The following is a 24,440-nucleotide window of genomic DNA, read 5'->3' as shown; positions in this document are numbered from 1 at the left end:
TGTATACGCTATAACGTATACGGACACCGACAGAGCCTTCTATCTGTTGTCACAACTCGTTTAGGCTGGTTGGGTTTGGCCTGGCCTGTGTTGTTGCTGTGGTCGGGTTGTGACACTGTACACTAATTGTCTAATAATAGTCCATATTTGTAGTTTTCTGAAAGCTTATTACGGATTAAATGGAGTAGTGCCACTGGAAATCGTGGGGGCTACACAGCACACATGATTTCCGGTGGTACTACTCAGTTTTATTCCATAAATTAGCCTATGGGTCACTGCTATGTTGTCACTTTCATTTCAAAGTGGATTGAATATTTAATCAAATACAGGGCAGGCCTATTCTTCAAGCTGCAACTCACCAATAATTCAACAACATAATGGGATTAGAGTTCTGAACCAATCACAGGCTCAGAGAGGGTGTTTAGCACCCAGAGCAGAGTACTGCTTAACACAATTTGTATATAAGCTACAATGAGCAACATGAGGGCACATATCTAAAAGAAGCACCCACATGAGTTTGGACAGATGTCCTGACTCCTCCTGAGTGACTCCATCCAAACAGCCCCGTCTCAAATTCTATTTTACACCGGCTGCCACGAGCTCGTTATCCACAGCACGAAAACAGGCTTCCCCGACAAAGAAAGTTGAAGCCTGAAAGTTGGTTCTGACATGTAACTCAACATTTAAAATTCTAATATATACAGTATTTTTCAACACAGTTGAAGCTGTGTGTGTGTATGTGTGTGTGTGTGTGTGTGTGTGTCTGTTTTTAGAAGGACTATTGAAACGTCATGTGCCAATGTTGGCGTCGCTATACTTAGCACCGACCTCGACTGCACCCACCCCCACCAAAACAAGGAAATGAGAAAAGTTGTAAAAATAATATATATTTATAAATATGCATCCAACTAACACAAGCACACACAGCCTACTGTGGTTTTCCTTCCTTGAGACACACAATGTCACCGGAGAAAACCAACGTGGCTGTGCAGGTCATCTTATTAAAACACTGAGGCACAGTAGAACTGTATAGTAGGCATCAGCCACCACACTGCTGGCATCCACAGTGAGATGCATGCACTCTATACAACTGACACACACACGCTTTCACCTGCCCTGGCTGTGGTCTCTTCCAGCACCGACTCTCTCCAGGGACCCACAGGGAGGCCTGAGGTGATTCATCACCTCCGCGCACGCACACACGCACGCACGCACGCAAGCACGCACGCACGCACGCACGCACGCACGCACCCCTCTTTTCTTTTTTTTCTTTACCTTCGCTGGTTCATCATATCAGTCGTCACTGTTGGATAGAAACCTTGTACCAAAACCGTTCCTTTGTTTTAAAAAAAAAATTAAAATAGTGAAAATAGCTTATCTACAAGTTCATTTTGTGCAACATTCTTGTATGATGAAGTAGGGCATTGATTTACGATAAATAATAATAATAAAACATGACAGTCAAATATGGAGATTTCTGCCCGACAGCGACGACGACAATATGCCGTCATGTGTTGTCCGTTTGAGGGCCTGATCACATGGAGAAAACGGTCTCTCAGCTGAAAGCATGAGAGCTGCAGTAATGTGGCAGAGCAGAGAGCGGCTGGGCCGGGCCACGTGAATCACACCTGAACACGTCTCGTAGACGGATTTGAATACAACAGCTTGCTTACTATCCATCATTCTGCTTTGGTGGATCATCTCTCTCCCTGTGTGTGTGTGTGTGTGTGTGTGTGTGTGTGTGTGTGTGTGTGTGTGTGTGTGTGTGTGTGTGTGTGTGTGTGTGTGTGTGTGTGTGTGTGTGTGTGTGTGTGTGTGTGTGTGTGTGTGTGTGTGTGTGTGTGTGTGTGTGCGCGCGCACGCACACACTATTTGCACATTTCATGCACAATCACAAATATGGAAGGGAAAAGGTGATGAATGTAACAAATATATGGCCGTGCGTATGTGTGTCATTGTTTAGCTATCTTTGCGGGGACCATGCTCACAAACCATGAATCACCATCAACAGTCCACCTCCTTTAGACTGATTTGAATACACATACTACAGCAATCACAAACAGCAGCTTAGTATCATTCTGTAGTTTGGGTGGCGTGTGTGTGCGTGTGTGTGTGTGTGTGTGGGTGGGGGTACAACAAACACGTCATACTATCTTTATGAGTCTATATGACATGCGCACATGTCTGTGTTGGCAGGAGTGTAAGCGTGTCAGATCACCTCATTGTGTCATGCTGTAATTGCTCAGAGGCATCGCTTCACTGCATTTGTGAAGACAGACACATGGAGAGCTGTCAGACCTCTGCAATGCGACCTTTACTGCAGGGCCGTTCGGCAAACAATAGGACAGGACTGGGGCGACAGGACCATGAGAGACACATCACAGATCACTCCACTGCTTCAAGGGCCTGCTGATTAATGGGCTTATTTATCATAATCTTTGGTCTTTTGCCAGGCGGAGATGAAGGATCAATGTTTGGGGGCATGGCTTCAAAGAAGGGGGTGTGTGGGGGGGGGGGGGGGGGGGGGGGGGGGGCTCTCTCCTTTCGCTGTTGATCATTTTGTCTATTTTTCCATCCTTCTTACTCCACCCCCCCCCCCCCCCCTCTCTCTGAGCTGCTGGCCCAGATTAAATTGATTTATATAATACTCGTTTGATTGTCAACACAGCCCAAATGTGATCATTCAGAATGCCAATACCTCTTGGCCTGTCTAAGGCGTTTAATAGCGGTGCAATACTTACTGACTCCCCATTGTTGTGTGCTGCAGACACGGCGCGTTTCGCCGCGTAGGCTACGCGTAGGCGCGTAGCCTACACGGCGAAATGCGTCGTGCTATAAAAAATGAAGCAAACCTAACCTTGTCCTGAGTGACTCTGGAGTGTGAGGTCCCTTCCTATTACTGGGGAAGTTTTCTTTGGCCTGCATTTTATACCTTGCCTATACCAGCACCTCCCCACTTGGATGTGCATGAGAAGCTATCTGCTATTTTGTAATATATATAGGCTATTTTTTTCTCCTGGTATAATCATAGTACCTGTTGATCGTGTTTTAGGGGGGGGGGGGGGGGGGGGGATCACGGCATTAGCCTACATCTTTAACATTTAAGCTTCACTGGTGCTCTCCCAACCTGCTTTTCAGAACGAGCATAAACGTAGCTGTGTAATTTCACCGAGGGAGAAGTCAAGTGAAGCAGTAAATCACCGTATTAGTTCATTGTTGGCGAGATAAACGCATTCACACCGAAGTGTAATATTTGATTCATTTTTTAAACCATGACTTTACTTCCTGATTATCAGTCCCACCACCAGAAGAGAACAAAGATTAGATAACAAATAGGAGAGCTGTGTCCAGGGTCCAGCTGAATTAGTCTTGACAATATCGTTTTTTTTTTTTTATCTGAACTGTAGGATGAACAGCCTCCAGAAATAGCCAACAGCAAAAGACAGTTACCATTGTTAAAAGGTCAACTAAAAGACAACTATTAACTGAATTCAAATAACAGAGAGAAGAATGGATCAGTAGTACACAGGGAGAGAAGAAATGGTGTTGTGCTCCTCACAAAGGCCCCCACCTTCCTGAATAACCCGGGAAACAAGCTCCGTAGAGCGAGAGCAGACGGGCGGCATTTCTTAGGTGTGCGCATGCTATCACTAGATGGCGCTAAAGGAGTTAACGAGATTCGTTTTATGGGCAGTAATCCAGTAACCTAACGACGTTACTTACAAAAGTAACGATGCCCAACACTGGTGATACAACAATAACGAAAACGGCATACTGAGCAAATTCCACAGAAGACCGGCTAGGTGAATTTTTCCACAGTGGAAGTCAAAGAGAAACCATATTGAATGCACCCAAACAATATGTCATGGGGGAAGAACACAGTGCAGTGGAGAAGCTCACATAAGGTAGGCTACCGAGTAGGTACAATGTACTGCAGAGGAAACATGGACAAGCAGATGTGGAGCACATGAAACAAGCCGGGGCTGCTGGTAACAAATACAGCACAGAACACAATTACATTGTGTTTGCTGTTTTATGCCATATGGCATATTCACTAACGTGAAATTATGCATAACATATAAACACATGCACATTGCGTGCATGCGCGGGCAAAATACATATCTAAGGCTTGACATCTCAATAAAAAAACATGACATTTTGCCAAGAGCTACAGTATACACACCACGCGCACACACACACACACACACACACACACACACACACACACACACACACACACACACACACACACACACACACACACACACACACACACACACACACACACACACACACACACACACACACACACACACACACACAGCAGTGTTAAACTAATTAGTTTCTTGACGATAATAAGAAGCATTGGGGAAATACTATATATTTAAATTGGTCTAATCCAATGGACTTTAAAGATGACTGGGACGACAATACTAAATAGTATTAAGGAATGTACGCGTGGACACGATTGTTTAAGACCTATTATCTCTCTCTCTCTGAGTACAGGGGTGAGAGAAGCAGCTTGTACCGTCAACAATATTTACCCATCTGCCCATATTTACCCATGTGGCAATGCACTCCATGTCAGGAAGGTCTTTACATCATTCTGTAGTACTTGGTACTAAACCAACAGATGTTGGGAAATAGTCTGGCACGGAGGCCATAAAGCAGATTAGGGAAATCATATGTATTTATGTCAGGGTACTACACTCACACAGTCTGATAGATGCATGGCTTATATCCAAGCCAATGTAATCTAATTATGTGGGTACACAGGTTAGGGAATGTAATGTCAATGGTATTGCTGCACCCATGCTAGTGATGTGATTGGTATACAGTAACTATTAACTGAATTCAAATAACAGAGAAAATAATGGATCAGTAGTACACAGGGAGAGAAGAAATGGTGTTGTGCTCCTCACAAAGGCCCCCACCTTCCTGAATAACCCGGAAGGGAAACAAGCTCCGTAGAGCGAGAGCAGACGGGCGGCATTTCTTAGGTGAGCGCATGCTATCACTAGATGGTGCTAAAAGAGTTAACGAGATTAGTTTTATGGGCAGTAATCCAGTAACCTAACGACGTTACTTACAAAAGTAACGATGCCCAACACTGGTGATACTAATTGGTGATTGGTATACAGTAGGGCAGAAGACCACCAGTTTTATAGGCCATTTGATTGGGACCCCAATCTACAGTGTAAAATCCTCAGTTAACTCTGAGTGCGCGCACTATCAACCATTTACTGTAGCTGGATACCCCCTGGCCTGGAACCCTCTCAAGGACCCCTGGGGTTCCCCAGAGCCCACACAATAGGACACATCGGGAGTTAGGAGCTGTATAGACATTTGATCTTTGCAAGGAAGGGAGGACAATAATTCTGGATTAACTCTTAGGCTATTAAACTAGAAAAATCAGACAAGTCTGTCTTAATGACATGGCTATAGAGATGTTTGTGATGCTTGGACAAAATCTGTAGGAGTAATATAAAAAAATGTGTTTCGCAGAAATCGGCCTGCTGGGGCTGGTAGAATAGGCCAATGTGAAAAGGGTGGCATTTCTTCCCTGGCTTAGTGGAAATGTGCATCAAATGTCATCAATATTGGCCAGCAACTCTACATCTGACCTCAAACCCTTAGATCTCCATATATGGAGCTGACCTGTTCTGACATTCCATATGTTGATCCTTCCCCATCCATCCTTCCTCTTCGATGTCTCCCTTTTGACTGATACCTGTCCGTTTAAACTCTAGACGAGCCTACCCCAAAGTTATTAGTGCAGCCGCGCCCGGCAGCTGGCGAAAACTAGAGTTCTCAACAGGCCCGAGAATTAAGGCCCGGCCCTACCTGGGCCCTCATCAAGCCCTGTACACTCAAGACACTGCCCCCGCTGCCACCCTTAGTTCCATATATTATATGGAGCTGACCTGTTCTGACATTCCATATGTTGACCTGACCTCATGAAATCCTGTACACTAAAGACACGCTCCATATATGACCCGTACAGAATTAATTCCATATGTTTTCTCTCACACACACACACACACACACACACACACACACACACACACACACACACACACACACACACACACACACACACACACACACACACACACACACACACACACACACACACACACACACACACACACACACACACACACACACACTTTAGTCGTACTCGTCCACCTGTGCACACTTGTGCGCACGTCCACTGCGCATGTACCTCCCCTGCCTGTGCTGTACTCCGTGCTGTGGAAGGTCCCGGTGTATGACGAATAAACTGAACTCCGACTGAGTCGGTGTGGGAGACCGATGTGCATTTGGAACCGGGATTTATTTCCATCTATTTAACCAGATATTATTCGTATAGGCACATTAATTAGGCCAATGTTTTATGCAAAGTTGGATTCGTAGGCTATAGCCTTGCAAAGTCCTTGCGGAGAAAGGGATTCTCGCACACGTACACCCCCCCCCCCCCCCCCCCCCTTGTGGAGACAATTAACCAAAAACATACTACTGTAGTACTGCAAGTCTTGATGTATTGTCAGTTCACGAATACATAATTTTAACTTGAATAATTTATCTAAGCATACACGTAAGGAAAACACCATGGATAACACTCTCATTGGAGCCCCTATGTGGTAATTAAAGATGATCGTATATCTTGCTCTTTTGAGTGTTTTGTCTTTTATCTGCGTCATTCAAGAACATAGGCCTATGTCACAGAAAGCATCGAACGGATGTGAAAAACAGACCAGAGTAAAACCCCCCACCTCTAGCACCACCATACCCTTGAGTAATGTACTTAAGCCAGTTTATACTGTACTTAGTGCGCGGGTGTCACAGCGTGACCTGCTATTTTTGATGCGCGACACCCACACACAAGAAGTGTGTATATTAACTAATGGCTCTTTTCCACTGCAAAGGATAAGCTTCCATAACCTTTTTTCCCTTCATTATAACCACAACAATCCCTGAAGGTTGTTCGAAGGTAGGGGAGGTACGCCTCACAATGAGTCACATCGTGACTGCTATTTCTGCAATTTATAAACGTATTAGAGTATACGCTCTGAGTAAGAGTACTGGGTTCTCAGAACTACCTCCTGAGTAGACCCCAAATGAGGTTCTGAGAACCTTATCTGAAACCGAGCAGTAGCACATGGAAACAAAATCCAGAACTTGTGAGATACGTTTCCCAGCATGGCACAGTTCACTTTGTTCCTGTAGTGGAAAAGAGCAATTAGATTAGGCTATAACCCCAGTTGTTCCAGTGGAGGTGCTCAATGCCCAGCAACAGCACACAGTGCCTGTACTGGGCAGCTCCCAGGCGCGCGTGTGTGTGTATGTGTGTGCGCACGCTGCCTGCCTCCCTGCCAATGTGAAGAACAAACACTCTGAATGTGAAGTAGGGCTTCGCTGGGAAATGCATCAGCACTGCACAACAAACATTCTCCATGCGGATACATGGAATGGGGAAACAACATCAGGAAACCAACAGCCTCATACTGCGGTCTTTCATAGGAACTTCCACATGGGGTGAACGCAACATGGGCTTAAGAGCAATGGCGAGTTCAGTGTGGAGGTTAATGTCCTTTTGTACAGGAGTACAATACATTTCACGTCTCTATTTTTGTAAGTGCTTGAATAGAGGACAGAGTGGTACCATGAAGAAGTACATGAAAGGAAAGAGGAGAACATGACTGAGACCGAGAGTGTTCTTCCTCCACATTTAAGGTTTTAATGAATTAAATATTCATCATCAATCCTTTCCATCTCTGACCACATGCCAACAAGTAAACATACACACACTCCCTCAGACATGCATGGGCTACACACACGCCACAGACAAATCACACAGACTTCTCCCTAGCTTTGATTTGTTTCTAGATGCTGGTCAACCATTCTGTTCTGCCATGTAGCAGGAGAGTTCAGCATGCCCGCCCTGCCCACAGCTCATAAAAACGCAGGCTGAATTTACATCAGGCTGGCCGTGGTGTAAATCGCTCCCCAGGTCTCTGGCCTGACAGGTCGACACACGCGCCTCACGCCCAGAGGGTAAAATAGATGGAGTCAAATGAAGCAACGGTGGTAATGAAACTGGGTTAACCCATGAGTGAGCAGGAGCCCCCGCTTGAATGGGGTGCCATGTGAAATGCATGGTCAAAGCAGGCACTGAGAAATGAAATGTCTACTGGACCTGTGAAGGCAGTCAAGGGGATTTTGTCACCATGATTCATAATGCTGGTTTGAACCCTGCATGCTGTTATTCAACTCCTGGGTTGGTGCTAAAATTTGATTTCCAAGCCAGTTAAACTGGGTTTTAGTTTTAGTTGTCGTTTTTAGCATCATTCATTATTTATTGAAAACTGATGAGCACACACCCACCAATTATACGTCTATCCAATAGCCAGTAGCCATTGTGAATGTTCCGTTTTCAACCTGAAAAGGATGACCTCTGCATGATTGTATAAGCAAACACAATTGTACAGATTTGGTGATTAAATCAACTAATCGATTAATGACAAATTCATATTTGTATTAGTCAGCTCAAGAATGTCTTTAGCTGAGGACATTTGAATTGCTATAGCACAACCTCTGTTGAAAGATTATAGTATTGTTTAAATGCGTTTATACACCGATGGTTTAACAATGACTTGTAGCAGGAAGCACAGCATACATAAATAGACTGCATAAATATATTTAAAAAAAAAAAACTATTCACATTACATTTAAAACTTGAAATGGATATTTGACTGACTAGAGTTTGATGGGTAAAGTAATGGAGACCTTCCCACTGGAAGCTGTATATTCAATGATTGATTTATTTGGAGTTGTACAATGCCTGCCTTTCTGATAACAGTAATCGATTGATTCACAGCTGTTGTCATGGAGAAGCCTTGCTGGATGTAAACATTCACGGCACAGAAAGTATTTCAAAGATGGTTTGAAAAGGTTTATCTGAATGCTGAAGAGAAGATGAAAGAAATCCACCTGGCCATGTACCATTCATTCTGATCACAGCAACATGACCCTTTAGAAATGTCTTTTAACCCATTTTGGGCGGGAACCCCTTTTGGTGTTAGCATTATGTTATGCTTTAGCTATTGAAAAATAGCAGATCTACAAGCTCATAGCGCGCCACCGAGTGGCGCGCTACAAGCTTGTAGGTCTGCTATTTTTGAAAAATCGAAGAACCACTGACTACTTTGTCCAGATACTGTAGTCGCCGGCATTCACAAGGAGTAATGTGCATTATTATGGATGGATTTGGTGGATGTGCCAAAAATACGTCTGGTTCATTTATTTTATTATTTCTGGAGGTTGAATTGATTTTGCAATCGAGTGTCACATAGATTTGACATGGGTGCTCAATCAGACAGCCTGAGGAAAAGGTTACTCCAGAGTGGAGGCTATGTTCAGGCTGGCTGCCAAAATCCCATTTCGGCAGTAAGTTTTATCAAGTGTGAGCAGCAAAATAATACATGGAAACTGATTTTTGCAACAGGATTTGAACCACATTACTAGGTGGTTTTGAAATGCGATTCAAGTATGATTTTTAAAGATGTAGTCTGATGTAGGTCTCAGTCTGGGAACTCGGACACTGAACACTGATACTAGAGCTGTCAATGAATATTCCTTATTCAAATATATATTCAAATGTAAAAAAAATAAAGTTTGGCTAAAATAATGAACGTATGAAGTACAAAGAAAATCTGCTTAGCGAGTTCTCACGAGCCATCAGTCTGACAGACTGTAAGCAGCTCCAAGTTAAGCTCAAGAAATACACGAACGCAGCGTGTCACGGATGCAATGCATTGTGGGCACGGTACAAGCTGAGCACGCTATTCAGCCGACAGCCGCGGGCCGCGGCCGGTGTGCGGGGCTCGCAGTGCGAAACAAACAATTTTATTTTTCTCTTCCGATTCAGTTCAGTTCAACTCAGTTTGGTTTTATTTTCACAATGTTTTCTTCTCATCATTTCATTTCATTTCTCCAATTGTCTTGGCTCCCGGGCTGGAGGCTGACACCGCAGCGGCTGGGGTATTTTTCTACTCGAGGCCGGGACCGGACGGGGCCTACCAGAGCTACACTCATCTAAACGGTGCTGACACAGCCAAGCTCGACACACAAACACTCACCGTTTACATGTCTCATATCACACTGCACTGTGCTTTCGGCACGCCCTATGAGATTGAACACAGAACCCTCCCACACTCTATGAACAGCACACATACGAGAAAGAAAATCACTGCAGAACAGTGGAAGCACGACACATCAGTGAAAGAGGAAAAAGTATGGGCCGTGTGGGAAGGGTGTAAACTAAAAACGTATGTCATTATCTGCCTATTCCTGTTTGAATCCCACTGTGAATTCCATGTGCTAATTTGTCTTTTTGTCCTTGCCCAGTTTCTTTAGCAGCAGGGGGTCATCCTGCACAGTGGATCCCTTCCCTCATTATCGCCCCGTCCCGCTGTGGAGTCCGACGGGAGTCGGGGTTGAAACTGCAGCAGATTCCCGCTGAGGAGCTTTGTTTAAACAGTGTCGTGCTGTATTACTCAAAATCCATTTTCACCCGAAACCCTCTTCCTCTCTCGCCTGAACCGGATTGGAGAAATAAAAAGGAGCAATGCATTTACATTTCAGGTAATCTTTCCCTAAGTGTGGAGGAAATGGGGAAGGGCAGTGTGCTAGGCAGGAAGGGAACTAGGCCGGAAGTTAAGTGGTCAGATGGATCGGCAACGTGTATTTGTGCGTTTATTTTATTTACTGGTCAACAAATTGCGTTCCTGCTTGGATAAATAATACATAAATAATAACTTAAGTATACTATGTTAGGCCTGGGCCATGGCTCAGTGGTCCAGGCACCTTGGCTGGCAATCCAGTCTGGCAGTGTGCCGCGGGTTCGACTCCCGATCCCGACGGCCTTTACTGCATGTCTTCCCCCCATCTCTCTCCCCATTTCCTGTCAGCCTACTGTCTGTCCCTCCATAAAAAATATAAAATAAAGGCGAAAGCCACAAAAAACATAAAAAAAAAAAGGTATACTATGTTAGTTCCATTGAAATAACATAGTATACTTTAAGTTATTAGTTGGGGGCCAACTTGCAATACCCCCCTGATCCACCAGTGGTGCCCGGCCCACAGGTTGAGAATCACTGCACTAGCTAGTTAATCATGTCTGCGACCTCCATTGATCTGTCTGCATTTGATGGAGCCGGTGTCTGCCGGCCGCTCCACTCCGTATAATGTCTTAAACATCAGCTCACACACTTACTATGCATACTATGCACGTGTGCTGCCCTTCTGCCTCAACAAGCGAACAGGAGAGTATGCAGTAGGGTTGCCAAGTGTCCCTTGAGATAAGGAACGGTCTCTTATTTGGAAACTGAAAGACGTGTCCCTTATTGAACTGATAAGGGACACACTCAATGACACACATCTTACAAGTTCAAACAAGCTCACAAGCCTACTACAATACAGGTTGAAACCACTTAATCCCTCTAGTCTAGACAGAAGTAGACTGTACTTATTATGTCAAACTCAAGGCCCGGGGGCCAAATCAGGCCCGTGGATGAATTATCTTTGGCCCGCGGGATGATATTTAATTAGTATTAGAACTGGCCCTCTGGTATATTGCACGGACCACCATAATACTACAAGTCCGACAATTCACTGCGAGTGCATTGGCACATATCACATACTATGAAATCAGTGCTTGGTGAGGATCATAGAACAGGAAACTGAGCTTAATAATAATGCATTTTCAGTTTTAAATGCATTTACTTTTTTGCTGTTTGCCTGGGACGTCCTCATGACCGCGGTGCCCGTGTGTTGAAACACAGTCCGGCCCTCGACCTCGACCGATTTCTTTATTTTGGCCCACTGTGTATTTGAGTTTGACATCCCTGCTGTACTTGTACCGCTTTTTTCAGTCTACACCATAGTCAATCTAAAGCAGACAACGCAAGCTTATAGATGGTCTTTTTTGGCTAGAATATGGATGCTGGGATTCAAGTGGCTAATAAAATATAAAAAAAAAACTGTACATATAATATACACTACAGTGAGATTTAATATTTTTCGTCGCCCCTTATTTTTTCTAGAAATAAGGGACGGGTGTGCTTGATTTGTATTCCAGGTAGTTGACAACCCTATGCAGGGAGCTGGAGTCCGCAGCTTTATCTCCACATCGCTCAGAGGTGCAGCACCTCGACAGCAAGCGGGTACATCTGATGATAGAATATCCACACACAGGCTTTGCACTCTGCAATCGTCCCACTCTGCAGGTCCCCTGAGACAGAGGTGACATCAACACTGAGTCGCTCTATATCCACTGTTCCACTCGTCTGCCTCAATGCGGTCTTGATTATCTTTGAAAAATATTTGGAATATATTCCTCTAAAATTGCATATATACATCTTCACAGGTAAATATTCTATTCGTTTTCCCGGCTCTAAAATACAACAGTAACTGATAAATGCATGGGAAAAGAGCAGAGTTGTGTCATAAAGGCACATTGTGTCAGCAATAAGCAAAATCTGTCCTTAGCACCACATTCGTTCGCCATTTCTTCATTCCCTGTGGAACACGCGGAAAATGCCTCTTGGCAGCGAGTACAAGCATCAGCAAAATGGCGGCTCAGCAGTGCTGCGCGCATACGTTAATTCTCCTAAATAATATCACTCTGAGGGGATGAATAGACTGTTTATTTTAAGTATATACTGCATTCTACCTAAAATAAACAGATGAGAGGAATTGGGCATAATTCCTCCGTAATCTTTTTTGTCCTGCGTTATGAAATGTTTAGAGGCTGAGATTCAAAGATTTTGACTTTTGCCAGAATAACCATCCATCACCTGAATAACCATGATTACATGATAAAATCCACACTATGGAAATCGTTAAGTAACTCATGATAAGCTTTGAAAAGCGCTGTCTTTTGGAGGGTCTGTCATGTTAAAGAATGTCTGCAGTATGAATTCATGTCTTCAGAATGTAACGTTCAATCATGGTGTCTAAGTGTTGAGACTGAAATTCAGATAACCGTGTAGCATATTCCAGGGCCATCTCAAACCAACAGCATAGTACACTATGTTCTCTGAGGCCAGTGGGAGGATGGGAGCATGTATACAAGCCTTGAGAGGCCAGTGAAATGCAGATTAAAAATTAATGGCAACTATGGGTATATCAGGGATTAACACATCTGAACAAGAACAAGAGAAAGTAATTGACACACACAGAGAGAGAGAGAGAGAGAGAGAGAGAGAGAGAGGGGGAGAGAGAGAGGGAGAGAGAGATGCAGGGAAAGGTGAGAAGGAGGGAGATCTGATTACAAAGACAACTGAAGACAGTAATGGAGAATATATAAATAAATCTTGCCCAAACGGTTTGACTTTGCATATTTTCAATGATCTTCATACATCACGAGTACGTACGTATTCCACTGTCAGAATGCGCCGTTAACTTGGCTTAAGCCTGTCCTCACCTGAACGTTCCAGACATTATTTGTGTCCTCCCATTAAGCCGTTTTGTAACCCTTTGTCCTGGGAAATGACATTAAACTATCAAAGAAACAGCTGTTGGTTATCTAGTGACAAACCCATTTAAATATGTGTGTCCATTATTATTATTATGAACAGGATTTTAACAGGATGTTGACAGTGGTTTTCACATGCCACCTTTAGGGACAACAGTCTGGGTCTGGGTTTAGAGCAGGCTGGTGACAGCTCCCAGGCACTGCAGCGGACCTAGTGATTGGCAGGCGACCAGGGCTCCACAGTGACCTGTGCAATGGAGGGATTTAAAAGAGGTGAGGGAGCTGCCTGCGCCCATCAGTGGAGGGTTACCGCCAACCATGTGTCATATTTCCAGACTCACCGTGTTTTATTTTTTCACCCCTATGCTTTTAATGAAACCTCCCCAACCTTCAACTCCGTTCATCCCTATGTTTTTATTCGCTTAACCTCCGCTCCACCCGTTCCACTTTGCTCTGGTCGAACTCGGACTCAATATTTTTCTCCATTATAGGCCCTGCTCTCTCTCGTCCTTTGTGCTCTCCCCTAGTCTCCTCTCGTCTCTTCACATCTCTGCGCTGCTGTCCATCTCTCTTCCCCGTCAATATGCTGAGGGTAAATAAAGGGGAGGTTATGAGGGGCCGTCCTGCCTGAACCCCATCCATCACACGGCCACTTAATACCCACAGCTGTCACTGTGTGCGTGACACTGTGTGTGTGCGTGTGAGAGAGAGAGAGAGAGAGAGAGAGAGAGAGTCTGTATTTGAATGAGTTTGCATGTACGTTTTGTATGTTTCTGTTGATCTATCAAAGGCGCTACTTGAAATACTCTACCAGACATATAAACATGGTGGTCATGTTTCTATGTCATTTATGGACCCACCAATATAAAATATATATTGTTACAGCGAATATGGCTCAAGTCCTGCTAAATGCTCCCAATGAAAAGAACAAAGCAGCAATTTGGAGTCATGGTTCTGTTTGAAATGAAGACAGCTGCGTTTTATTGTTAAATGCGTGTGACTGTGTCTGTGTGTCTGTGTGTCTGTGTGTGTGTGTGTGTGTGTGCGCGCGTGCGTGCGTGCGTGCGTGCGTGCGTGCGTGCGTGCGTGCGTGCGTGCCAGAAAGCGGAAGTACCATACAGCAATTGGGGCTGCTGAGACACAGTCGGATCGCCGGAGTGACATTGGTGTAAGGGTAAGGTCCGCGTAGCTTGCCGAACTCTAGATGCGAGGGGCTTGCATAGCGGCCCGAACCTCTATTACTGCAAACTGAAAATAGGCTAGAATGAGGTTTTTCAGTGCCGTCTCTTGGGCTTGTCTTAACTTTGCCTGCTATGACTGCAAATGAGGGTACAGAGTCCCAACGGTATCCCCCAGAGGGACTGTGTGTCCAACTTTGAAAATGTGAATATGAATCACTGAATATTATGACAAACTCTAACAGAGAAAGACACAAAAAGCAGATAGAGTAGCGAGGAGGATTATTTCTTTGCTCCAACAAAATAATTGATAATGAACTGACAAATGATGGTTCTGTGAAGAAGTCAGAAACTTGAGAATGACAAAGTAAAGAATGTACAATTAACTGCTCTTTCTAAATGCCTCTTTCCACATTTTCATTTATCAGTTCATGTACTGTATTTCATAACAAAGAGTTTACAGTAGTTGTAAAACTAAACATTACAGATTAGTTGTATGTGGGGCGTAACTACGCCGCTGATGTGGACTGTGAGGAATAATTTAGGCCTGATAGACAGTTAGTTTGATCCACGACAACAGCCAATCGGTAGGTTGTGTGGGTTCTGTTAGAGAGACATGTTGGACTGTTGGTAAATCTAGAGGGAAGAGGAAGTTTATTGATGTGCATGCTTGTGCACGGGAGCCGTCCATCGCAGTGTGTGCCAACTTGTCTGGATTGCCATTGAAATTGCTACTGTGCAGTCTGTCTTAAGCCAGTACACATGTCATCTGATCCAAGCACCACCAGACACTGGTGTAGTTCTGACTGGCACAAGCAGTGAAATCGCAGCCCAAGATCAAACGCATCACATCGACGGAATCCATCCCACAAAATCCACAAAGACCTCTTTTGTCCGGCAATGAAAAACATTTGAAGAGAAATCTGTCAAGCAGCTGTGGATGATCTGAAATGTTACCCAACCCATATGTGTGGATGGTACAAATTGTTGAGACTTGCACCACAATGGAAATAACCTAGAGCTACTTTGTGTTTTATCCTTTTGACAGATATGTAAAAAATACCAGTATATATTCATGTACTGTATATGCATTTTTGTCAACAAATCAATGAAAAGACTAAATGTTGTCAGCCTGAGAGCCATCATAGCGATGCAGAGCAGGTTTTATTTCAGCCTGATTTAAGTTGTAAAAAATATCTCCTGCAGCTGTCGCCCCCAGCCCTCTTACGGCTCAAACTGTTTAGTCAGATTCTCTGCTCCCCTGGAACAGCCTCTGGTATGCCGTGTCGGCTGTCACAGCCCATCTCTCGCTCTCCGCCGGCAATAATCCTATACCTTGGGGGGGTATACTGTATGATCGCATCAAATCTATAATACACCCTAACACAAATCCCATGAAGCCTGGCTCTATAGGTCTGTGAATCATACGTTCTATATGTACAGCGGGGGCAATTTTTGTAGGTTATAAATTAGAGAGTGATTGAAGCAATTAACACATTTTGTGCCCAAAACGTCTGTGGACGTCTTGGGTATTACCGCACGTGCATAGCCCAATACGTCTGTGGACGTCTTTGAAAAAAAATATATATATATATATTTTTTATTTTTTATTATTTTTTTTTATTTTTTTTATTATTATTATTTTTTTTAAATCAGAAAAATCAAAACACTTTTTTTTAACACGTGGTGCCAAAGTTTGTGTTTTCGCCATTGAGAATGCATTTGGTGTTTAAATTAAATAACTCAGAAACTATAAAACATTTCAAAGTAAAAAGTTCCAGCATGTGTCTCCACAGTCAGCTGAATTATAAAAAATGTGAATGGATTTTCTAGGTGAAAGTGATTTTGGGCAGTTTTGCGTGGGCTCTCAATGTGTTAAAACCCATGGATGACGCCATATCAATTTGATATCCAAAATCCCAGCAGATATCTAGCCTCATGTCATAGTATTGATTTAATACTGATACAGTACTTTGCCCCGGTCGTAGATGGTGAAGAGTTGTAATATTTCCTCTCGAGAAACCCATGGGGAGCAAATCATCCATTGCGCCCGGCAGTTTGTCTCTGTGTTGCTTTAATCCATTGAGACCTGGAACGCATCCATGTCACGTTAGCGTTTAACCACATTAACCATTAACCCATTTTGGGGCGGGAACCCCTTTTGGTGTTTTAAACATTGTTATAATTTAGCTATTGAAAAATAGCAGATCTACAAGCTCATAGCGCGCCACCGAGTGGCGCGCTATGAACTTGTAGATCTGCTATTTTTGAAAAATCGTTAAAATGTGCCTCAAATCTTTCCGAAAATTGTCATGATTTAGAAAACTTTTTTTTTTTAAATTTCGACGTCAGGCCTGAATGGGTTAATTGAATTGAGTTCAAGTTCGAGTTTTACATGTCAGAAACATACAATGTATCTGCCAATTAGCCCCCTCTGTTGATTCTGACTGAGGAGGGGCTCAACTGGAGTATTAAGCAATGAGCTTTTAAGGGGATTTTTGAGCACACTTGTTTTTTTGGGCTTAACAGCTTGTGGCCTCAGAACACAGTAATTGGTAGCTGGTTCCTGTCCCAATGGGCCGTTATAGCTGAAACAACTCTTATTTGTTAATCAGCTCATGAGCTGCCAGAAATTAAAAAAATGCAATAGGTTGTTTGATGACTTTAAACGAGAGAGAGAGAGAGAGAGAGAGAGAGAGAGGGTTGGGGGCTAGATTAAATTGAATTCTGCTAATGAGAAACTGTAACAAAAGGCTCTGACAGTGTGAACGATGGTGTGATAGTGATAGATGCAGGCTATATACGCAGATGTAGGTTGGTTTACTTACTTTACTTATTATCAGATGTTATACCGTTTGCTTGCAGACAAATGCCAAGAAGTGGTATTAAGATAGCATAGATGTTGTTTAGACAGATTATCTGATATCCATGTTACTTTGTCTGTACGTCTAATTTATGTACAGTTAAGGTCTCCACACACCGGGCGCGAATCGGATGCGAATTCGGATTTTTAGCGGCGTTTCTCCATCGGTTTTCCGAAAAACGTGGCCGGTGTGCAACCACCTTTACCCTTGTCATTTGCTGACTAGGCTTCTAGTCTTGCACTTTGTAAAATCGCTCTGAATAAGAGCATCTGCTAAATGCCTATACTGACGGCACAGAGGACCATGACAACAGAGTGTTGGCACCACTGTCAGCAAATACAGCATCAGAGTGATAAAATCTGATGTTTGCACTTATTGGAGATCAAGAGCTGTCCGCCACGCTTTGTTATAAAAAAGGACCAAGCCATAGCATTACTATTCTCTATTCTCCCATTGAGAGCACCTCAGCACGCTACACAAAGCTCATGCCAATAAGACACTTGATACAGAGAATGTTTGATCACTTCATCAACAACCGTCATCCACCCCCTGTCACTAAAAGGACACAAGAGTTGGAAGTCTGCGGCAGATCAATGGCAAACTGGCACTGTACTGTATTTGGCAGATTTCGCTTTCTCTCTTTTTGTTCCCCTCCATCTTTGCGCGCGTGTGTGTGTGCGCGTGCGTGCGTGCGTGCGTGCGTGCGTGCGTGCGTGCGTGCGTGCGTGCGTGCGTGCGTGCGTGCAAGGATTGCGTGGCCTATGTGCGGATGGGGAGAGGGCTGACTGCCAAATGCAACTGGAGAACTAGCAATAAGCTGCTGGCTTCACTGTTGGATACACACTGACCCAAACACTGCCACTGTTCCACTGCCGCACAGAATGTTCAGTTATAATACTGGGAGGGGTTGAAAGGTCTGGAAAAGACAACTGAGAAGTCTGTAAGAAAATCACAAAGAGGTGATGAGACACATTCATGCCTGTGTGCACACGTATACAGCAGGGGGTTCGGGCGAAGTGTGTTCCATAGAAATAACAGCCATCAGCAGGTGTATGAGCTGAAAGATAACCACTCACTTGTATTCAGGCCTGTCTCTGTTCTACCCTGCAGGACAGAGCCAACACCTGTGACCAACAAACCCCTGATTCTAGATCAGTCTCTCTGTATCACAGCACCCCAGCTTTTGTTTCTTGTTAGAAATGTGATCTTTTCATGTGCATAATTTGCTAATAGTATATTTAATACTAATGCTAATATATTACATCCTGTCCACACGTGCTCATTTGCAACTGCAACCATGCACTCTAGTCCAAAGTCATAACTCATTGCATCTCAACAAGCATCTGGCATCTCTGCTCAAGCCACTTTGGGAAGGGCCTGTGATTATTTACTGAAGAGTAAAGTCCACAATATTTAGAATGGAAGCTAGAATGGACGCATTCTTGCTTCCCGGAGAGAATCTAACATTGTGTAAAAGGTACGATATCGCCTAACATCTGAATATTTTTAGAGCTAATTTGGGATACTAAGGTTAAATCGTAAGACATGAAGGAGGATGGTGGGGAAAGTGAAGATCGGTGCAACTGCAGCTTTTAAAACCGTATTTGACCTTTATAAAATGCTAAAGCTAATTGGGGGAGCTCCAGAGGGGTAAGCAATATTCCAAAGGTCAGCAGCAGTGACACAGGCCTGAGAATAGGATTATGTTAGCTTTGGTAAGCGTGCGAGGAGAATGCATTAAGCTACTCCGCAGCGCCATTTCATTCTGCAGAGGGTTATTTTAGGGACATGCAATCTGCTGTTAACAAATAGCCATCAGCTGTTTTGAAATGCACCACAGATACCCATGGTTTTCGTAATAATTTACTACTGTGCACCCAACAGTAAAATGTCAGCGTGAAAACAGCTTAATGTTTCATTTAAACCCTTTATTCCTTCTGAGATTAAAAAGTTGATTGAGTGCAAGAATATGTCCAGTCAAAATTATATCCCTTGGCTTCATGAATTCGTGCTACATTTGCAGTGAAATGAGCATTTCACTTCTTTTATGTCCCAACAATGAGAATGCAGCTACACATCACGGTACCTGCAGCCAGACCACAGGAGAGTCATGAATAGTCTTTAACCGCTCCAGCTGTTGTGTGGTATGGTGGCTAACAAAGTAAGTGCACCACTGAGTCCTCAGTGGTGTTGGCTGCGGAGATAAAATCCTCCATGGACCAACTAACAGCAGCTCCATGGAGGTTAAGAGATGGAGGTTAAGATGGAGGTTAAGAGATGGACAAACATGCATACAGGTACAGTATGCATATCTGACTGTGCATGTGCGTGCACACACACACATGCGCACCCACATCCACACCCACACACAATTAGTCCTGCGGGCTTTATCAAAAGGCACTCCAGCTCAGCAGAAAAAACACATCTTGGAAAATAATTGGCCTGACAAACACATACGGGGAGATGAAAGGGGCAGAGAGAACAGTGCGTGTCTGTCAATCAGTCACTGAAGAAAACCTCAACTGTGCAGGAAGGGCACAGAGGTCTCGTCAGAGTGAGAAATAAATCGCCCACGGCAAGGTGGCCCACCAACAGGTGGAAATATGCAATGAGCTTTAATAAAAGTAGGCTCAAACACACCAACACAGAAAAGTATAAGAGCATTTTCTGTCAAACTTCAGTCATCACTGTACATCGTTATGGGGCTTACCTGGAACAAAGCTCCCCTGCACAACCTCCTTGTACGCCCACCATCCTTCGTGAATTTTGGGTTGACTCGGCTGCGCTGTGGGGTGACAAGGGGAACACAGAACCAGCACGTCAGTCATTCATGCCTGAATTGCCGAGAGATAACAGAATGTCGTCACAACATGTTCAGGCACTTGCTAAACTCAAACGGCGTAGTTGTTCCCACCTCTCATCACTTCCAAAACAATTCACGAACCTGAGTGAGAGGCCTCTGCAAAATGTACAGTCCCTTGAGAAAGGCACAGAACAAACAGCCCTGAAACCTCTGCACCTCTTTTCTCACCCACCCATGCTCTCTTGTGCGCACACACACACACACACACACACACACACACACACACACACACACCACCACCCCCCCCCCCCACCCCCCCCCCCCCACCACCACCCCCCCCCCCCCCCCCCCCCCCCCCCCCCCACCTCTCCAGGCATTAGTATGGAAATGCATTCTGTCATGTTTGTGTGAGCTGGGAGAAAGCTTCAGATTAGAGCAAGGTTTTACAGTATAATTGAGGTGACTAAGTAAAGGTCCCCATACAAAGAGGGGGTTGTGACCGAGAATTACCCACCAACCCTTCGGGATATTGCTTTTTTTACACCTTAACTTTTTTTCTGTTCATTCGGCAGCCACACGCGGTGAGGCTTAATAGATCGGCTAGAGGTTGCAGCACCTTGGCTGTCTGTAATGGGAGTCGGGGTAGCTGGACAACCCGCTCCAAAATGCTCTGTGACTAAAACACCTGAGAGTAGTTCAATTTCAGAGGGGCATGATAGGGAGGGCCGGCTGGACACAGGGGCACGGAAAGGCTATTTTTTCCCAGTGCAATCTCCAGTCCAAACACAAGGGGAGAAAAGGGGTGGAAGTGGCAGTGAGGGTGGGGGCACTCGGCCTCTCAAAACATTGATCTTTGTGATCCTGTTTGCCTGACTTGTTTCTTGAAATGCTAGATTGCTTTTCCCTTTTCAATGTCAAAAAGGAACTTGAAGTAAACACCTGCTTTTATCGGAGTGTTTCTACTCCAAGACCTGTAAAACCTTTTCTTAGAGATGGAAGACCGGTCCCCTGTCCAACTCGGTCAGATAGCATACTAGCAAAACTCTTCAAATTAGATATTTTAAATGACGTGGAAGTTTTATAACTAGCAATAATAAAATAAATATGATTTAGAATACATAAAAAGAAAGAAATTGGTCAACATTTCCAGCAGAACGGTGATTGAATTCCCCCTTGACACATGATGTGTACTTTTAATGAGCACAAATTAACACATTTCATGCTGTACTAATTACTAATCTCATTAAAGTATGGAACAATGTTGGGATGAGTTATGGGTAGGTCCTTTGTGCACGAGGCTCCTGAATTTCAGCACAAGCTTGTAATAAGTTACCTCTGACTCAGTGACTACACAAAAGCAATTTTCCCAAAAATCATAAAAATAAAAAAGTGGTACATGTCAGAGACACAAGTTAAATTAGGCCTAATGCGGTCAGCCATATATAAGCACAGCAAACAAAATAGAGCATAAGATCTAACTATTTACCTAAATACAGAAATAAATATAGAGTAGCATTGGTATGTGTAAAAATAAATGTGTAGTTGTGGAACTTATTAACGATATTAACGATGTATTAACTCCCGTCGAATTAGATGAATTTAGTGTGGCCATAGCACAATAGGCAGGGAGTAGAGCTGGGCAATTAATGGAAAATGTATCAAAACCAAAATGTATAAATTCTGACTCCCCCCCCCCCTGGTCCAGCTAGTCTGTCGAAGTGTCCCTGAGCAAGACACTTTAGCGTCCACTTCTCCTATAGGTGGGATGGGTAAATAAATGGTATAATGCAGGGGATGAATTTCACATACAGAATGTCCAAATGTACAGTGACAGCAAATACACCAAAGGAGTACCCCAAAGGTATGGGCAGCACTAAATTATGAAATTATTATTAATATTATGATTTACTGATGGAGCTCCTCCTTATCAATAATACAATATAGAGTTGTAGTTTATAAACATATAATTAAAAAAAAAAGAAATATAAGAATATAGCTGCAAGCAGCGATAAGACGGCACCAAGCAATAAACCCTTTTAGGCTGCTCAACAGTGCCACTTTAGGTCACCCATTGCAGCTGTTCGTACCCCAAACATACAGACAAGACTGACAGACAGACGAGGCATGAGTTATGCCTGTTCAAAGTGCCTGTTATCGCTGCTTGCAGCTATATTTTCTGTACACATTTTCACATACAAACTTCTTTTCAACTGGGATTTCAGATATTGGTCCATAGATTGTGTGTCGAACAGCCCAAAATATATCCAGGTGTATAAAACAGGCTAGCCCACTATAACATTGGGTAAAGTTTGGCCGGGGGGGTATTTTGGGCTGTTACGCCGGCCGAATATATTAGACCCGGTCCGACCCATAGTGGGGGACAAGGACAAGGACAGACAGATACAGAGATCTCCATGTATATGCACAAAAGGGACACAGACAGACGGTTAAAACGGGTGCTATTTCAACGGATATAACGGGTATTGCATAGGCCTACTAGGGGTATGCATCGCCAATTGTTTTGTATGTTGCACATGCACGTTACAGGTTACTAGAGGGTGAAATTGCAAGATTTACTCGACACGTCACATTGATAAGAGGGTCTTTAATGGATCTTCTTTGGGATGCCACACACGATTGACATCATGTGATATATGCTTTAAAAAGGGCTTTTCCTTATACTGAATGACATTGACGAAGCGCAAAAGTCCAGACAAAGGTTGTTCAAATCTTTTTGCAATTAATTGCATCACAACTTATTGTGAACAGTATAGTGCAGTATATTTCTGCAAACATTAACCAGTCATATTGCTGCAAATACTAACACATACTCTTTTCAGAATAATAATGTGGACAGTTACACCAAAAGGACATTTTGACACTTTAGGGCTCAATAACTCCCTTCATTTAACCGTTTGCAACACAAATATGTATGGGTCAAAAAGGGTGAAATTGAAAGCTAATCTTGATCTCTCTCTCCCCTTGTTCTGCATTCATTTCTTTAATCTTTTAGCATAACTGCAGGTGTCCAAAAATAAATAAATAAATCACAACAGAGCCTGATCTAAAATTGCACATTTTGATGAATATGATAAATTAGAATAGCATTTGTGTCATACAGTCTGTATAGGAAGTGGTAGCAACTTGCCTACAGACAAGACATAATCACATCCTGTGGTTCATTGGGAGAGGGAGAGGAGGAGGAGGAGGAGGGAGAGGAGGAGGAGGAGGGGGGGAGAGGGAGAGGAGGAGGAGGAGGAGGGAGAGGAGGAGGAGGGGGGGAGGGGGAGATAAGGAGGGCAGCGTAACAAGCTACCATCCCATTTCTCAGTGTTTGGCCATGGCCCCAAAACACACTTCCTGACATCAGCAAAAAGGAAATGCCTCCTATCTATAAAGAGAAATGCAGAAAGGACTCTGTAAGAGTGGAGATTGGGAGGTAGGGATGGAAGGGTAAGGGCACATGGTAAAAATGATAGACTGACATTTCCACTGCATCCCTACAAGCCCTGCATCAAAATCTTGATAATTTTGTTGGTCAAATAAAGTGAGACTTTTAATCTATGGATTAATAGAGTAGAGGATCAGGGTGTGTGGCACACTGATAAGGTACTGCTAAGCATCTGTTGGGATTGTAAGGAATATGCATCCCTTTCACATGTTAATACGACCTTTTTGAAAACCAATTAAAAACTTTCTGAACTGCGTAATCTCAATCCAACAACTAGTCATGAGTCACTGTAGACAGGGGATACAGCAGGAATCATGAAGACACGTCAAGTACGTTGACAGAAGTAGAAAGCATTGGAACAGACATTCTAAAATATGGTCTGCCTCACAGCATCTTGAACCATATTGACCGCCGGGGTTCTGCAGGGCTCTATCTTTAATGAAACGCTCCTTTTTTCCCTTTACACCAAATCTTTTCATGGAAATTAACTACCTACAAACTTGTATAGACACTAGGGTTTCAGTGGCGTCAGTGATATAATTTTTTTGTCAGGTGAAACCTGACCTAACAACACATGAAATGTAAGCGACCACTGTGCCACTTC

General features: G+C 43.7%; 1 protein-coding gene across 3 annotated transcripts in view; it reads right to left on the bottom strand.

Moving 5' to 3' along the window:
• Positions 1-24,440, bottom strand: part of ca10a (carbonic anhydrase Xa) — a 191,301-nt gene that overhangs the window by 142,586 nt on the left and 24,275 nt on the right. For all 3 annotated transcript variants that reach the window (XR_013788887.1, XM_079493506.1, XM_079493507.1), the window contains one exon: positions 20,293-20,367. Coding sequence is in view for 2 of the 3 variants with exons in the window: in XM_079493506.1 (XP_079349632.1) it covers positions 20,293-20,367 (75 nt within the window). In the remaining variant the exon portion in view is untranslated. The remainder of the gene's footprint in view (positions 1-20,292; positions 20,368-24,440) is intronic.

This window comes from Electrona antarctica, assembly GCF_951216825.1.
Source record: "Electrona antarctica genome assembly, chromosome: 22".
In the NCBI taxonomy this organism is placed as follows: domain Eukaryota; kingdom Metazoa; phylum Chordata; class Actinopteri; order Myctophiformes; family Myctophidae; genus Electrona; species Electrona antarctica.
The sequence above is the reverse complement of the archived record's forward strand: the minus strand, read 5'-3'. Positions and strand labels throughout refer to the sequence as shown.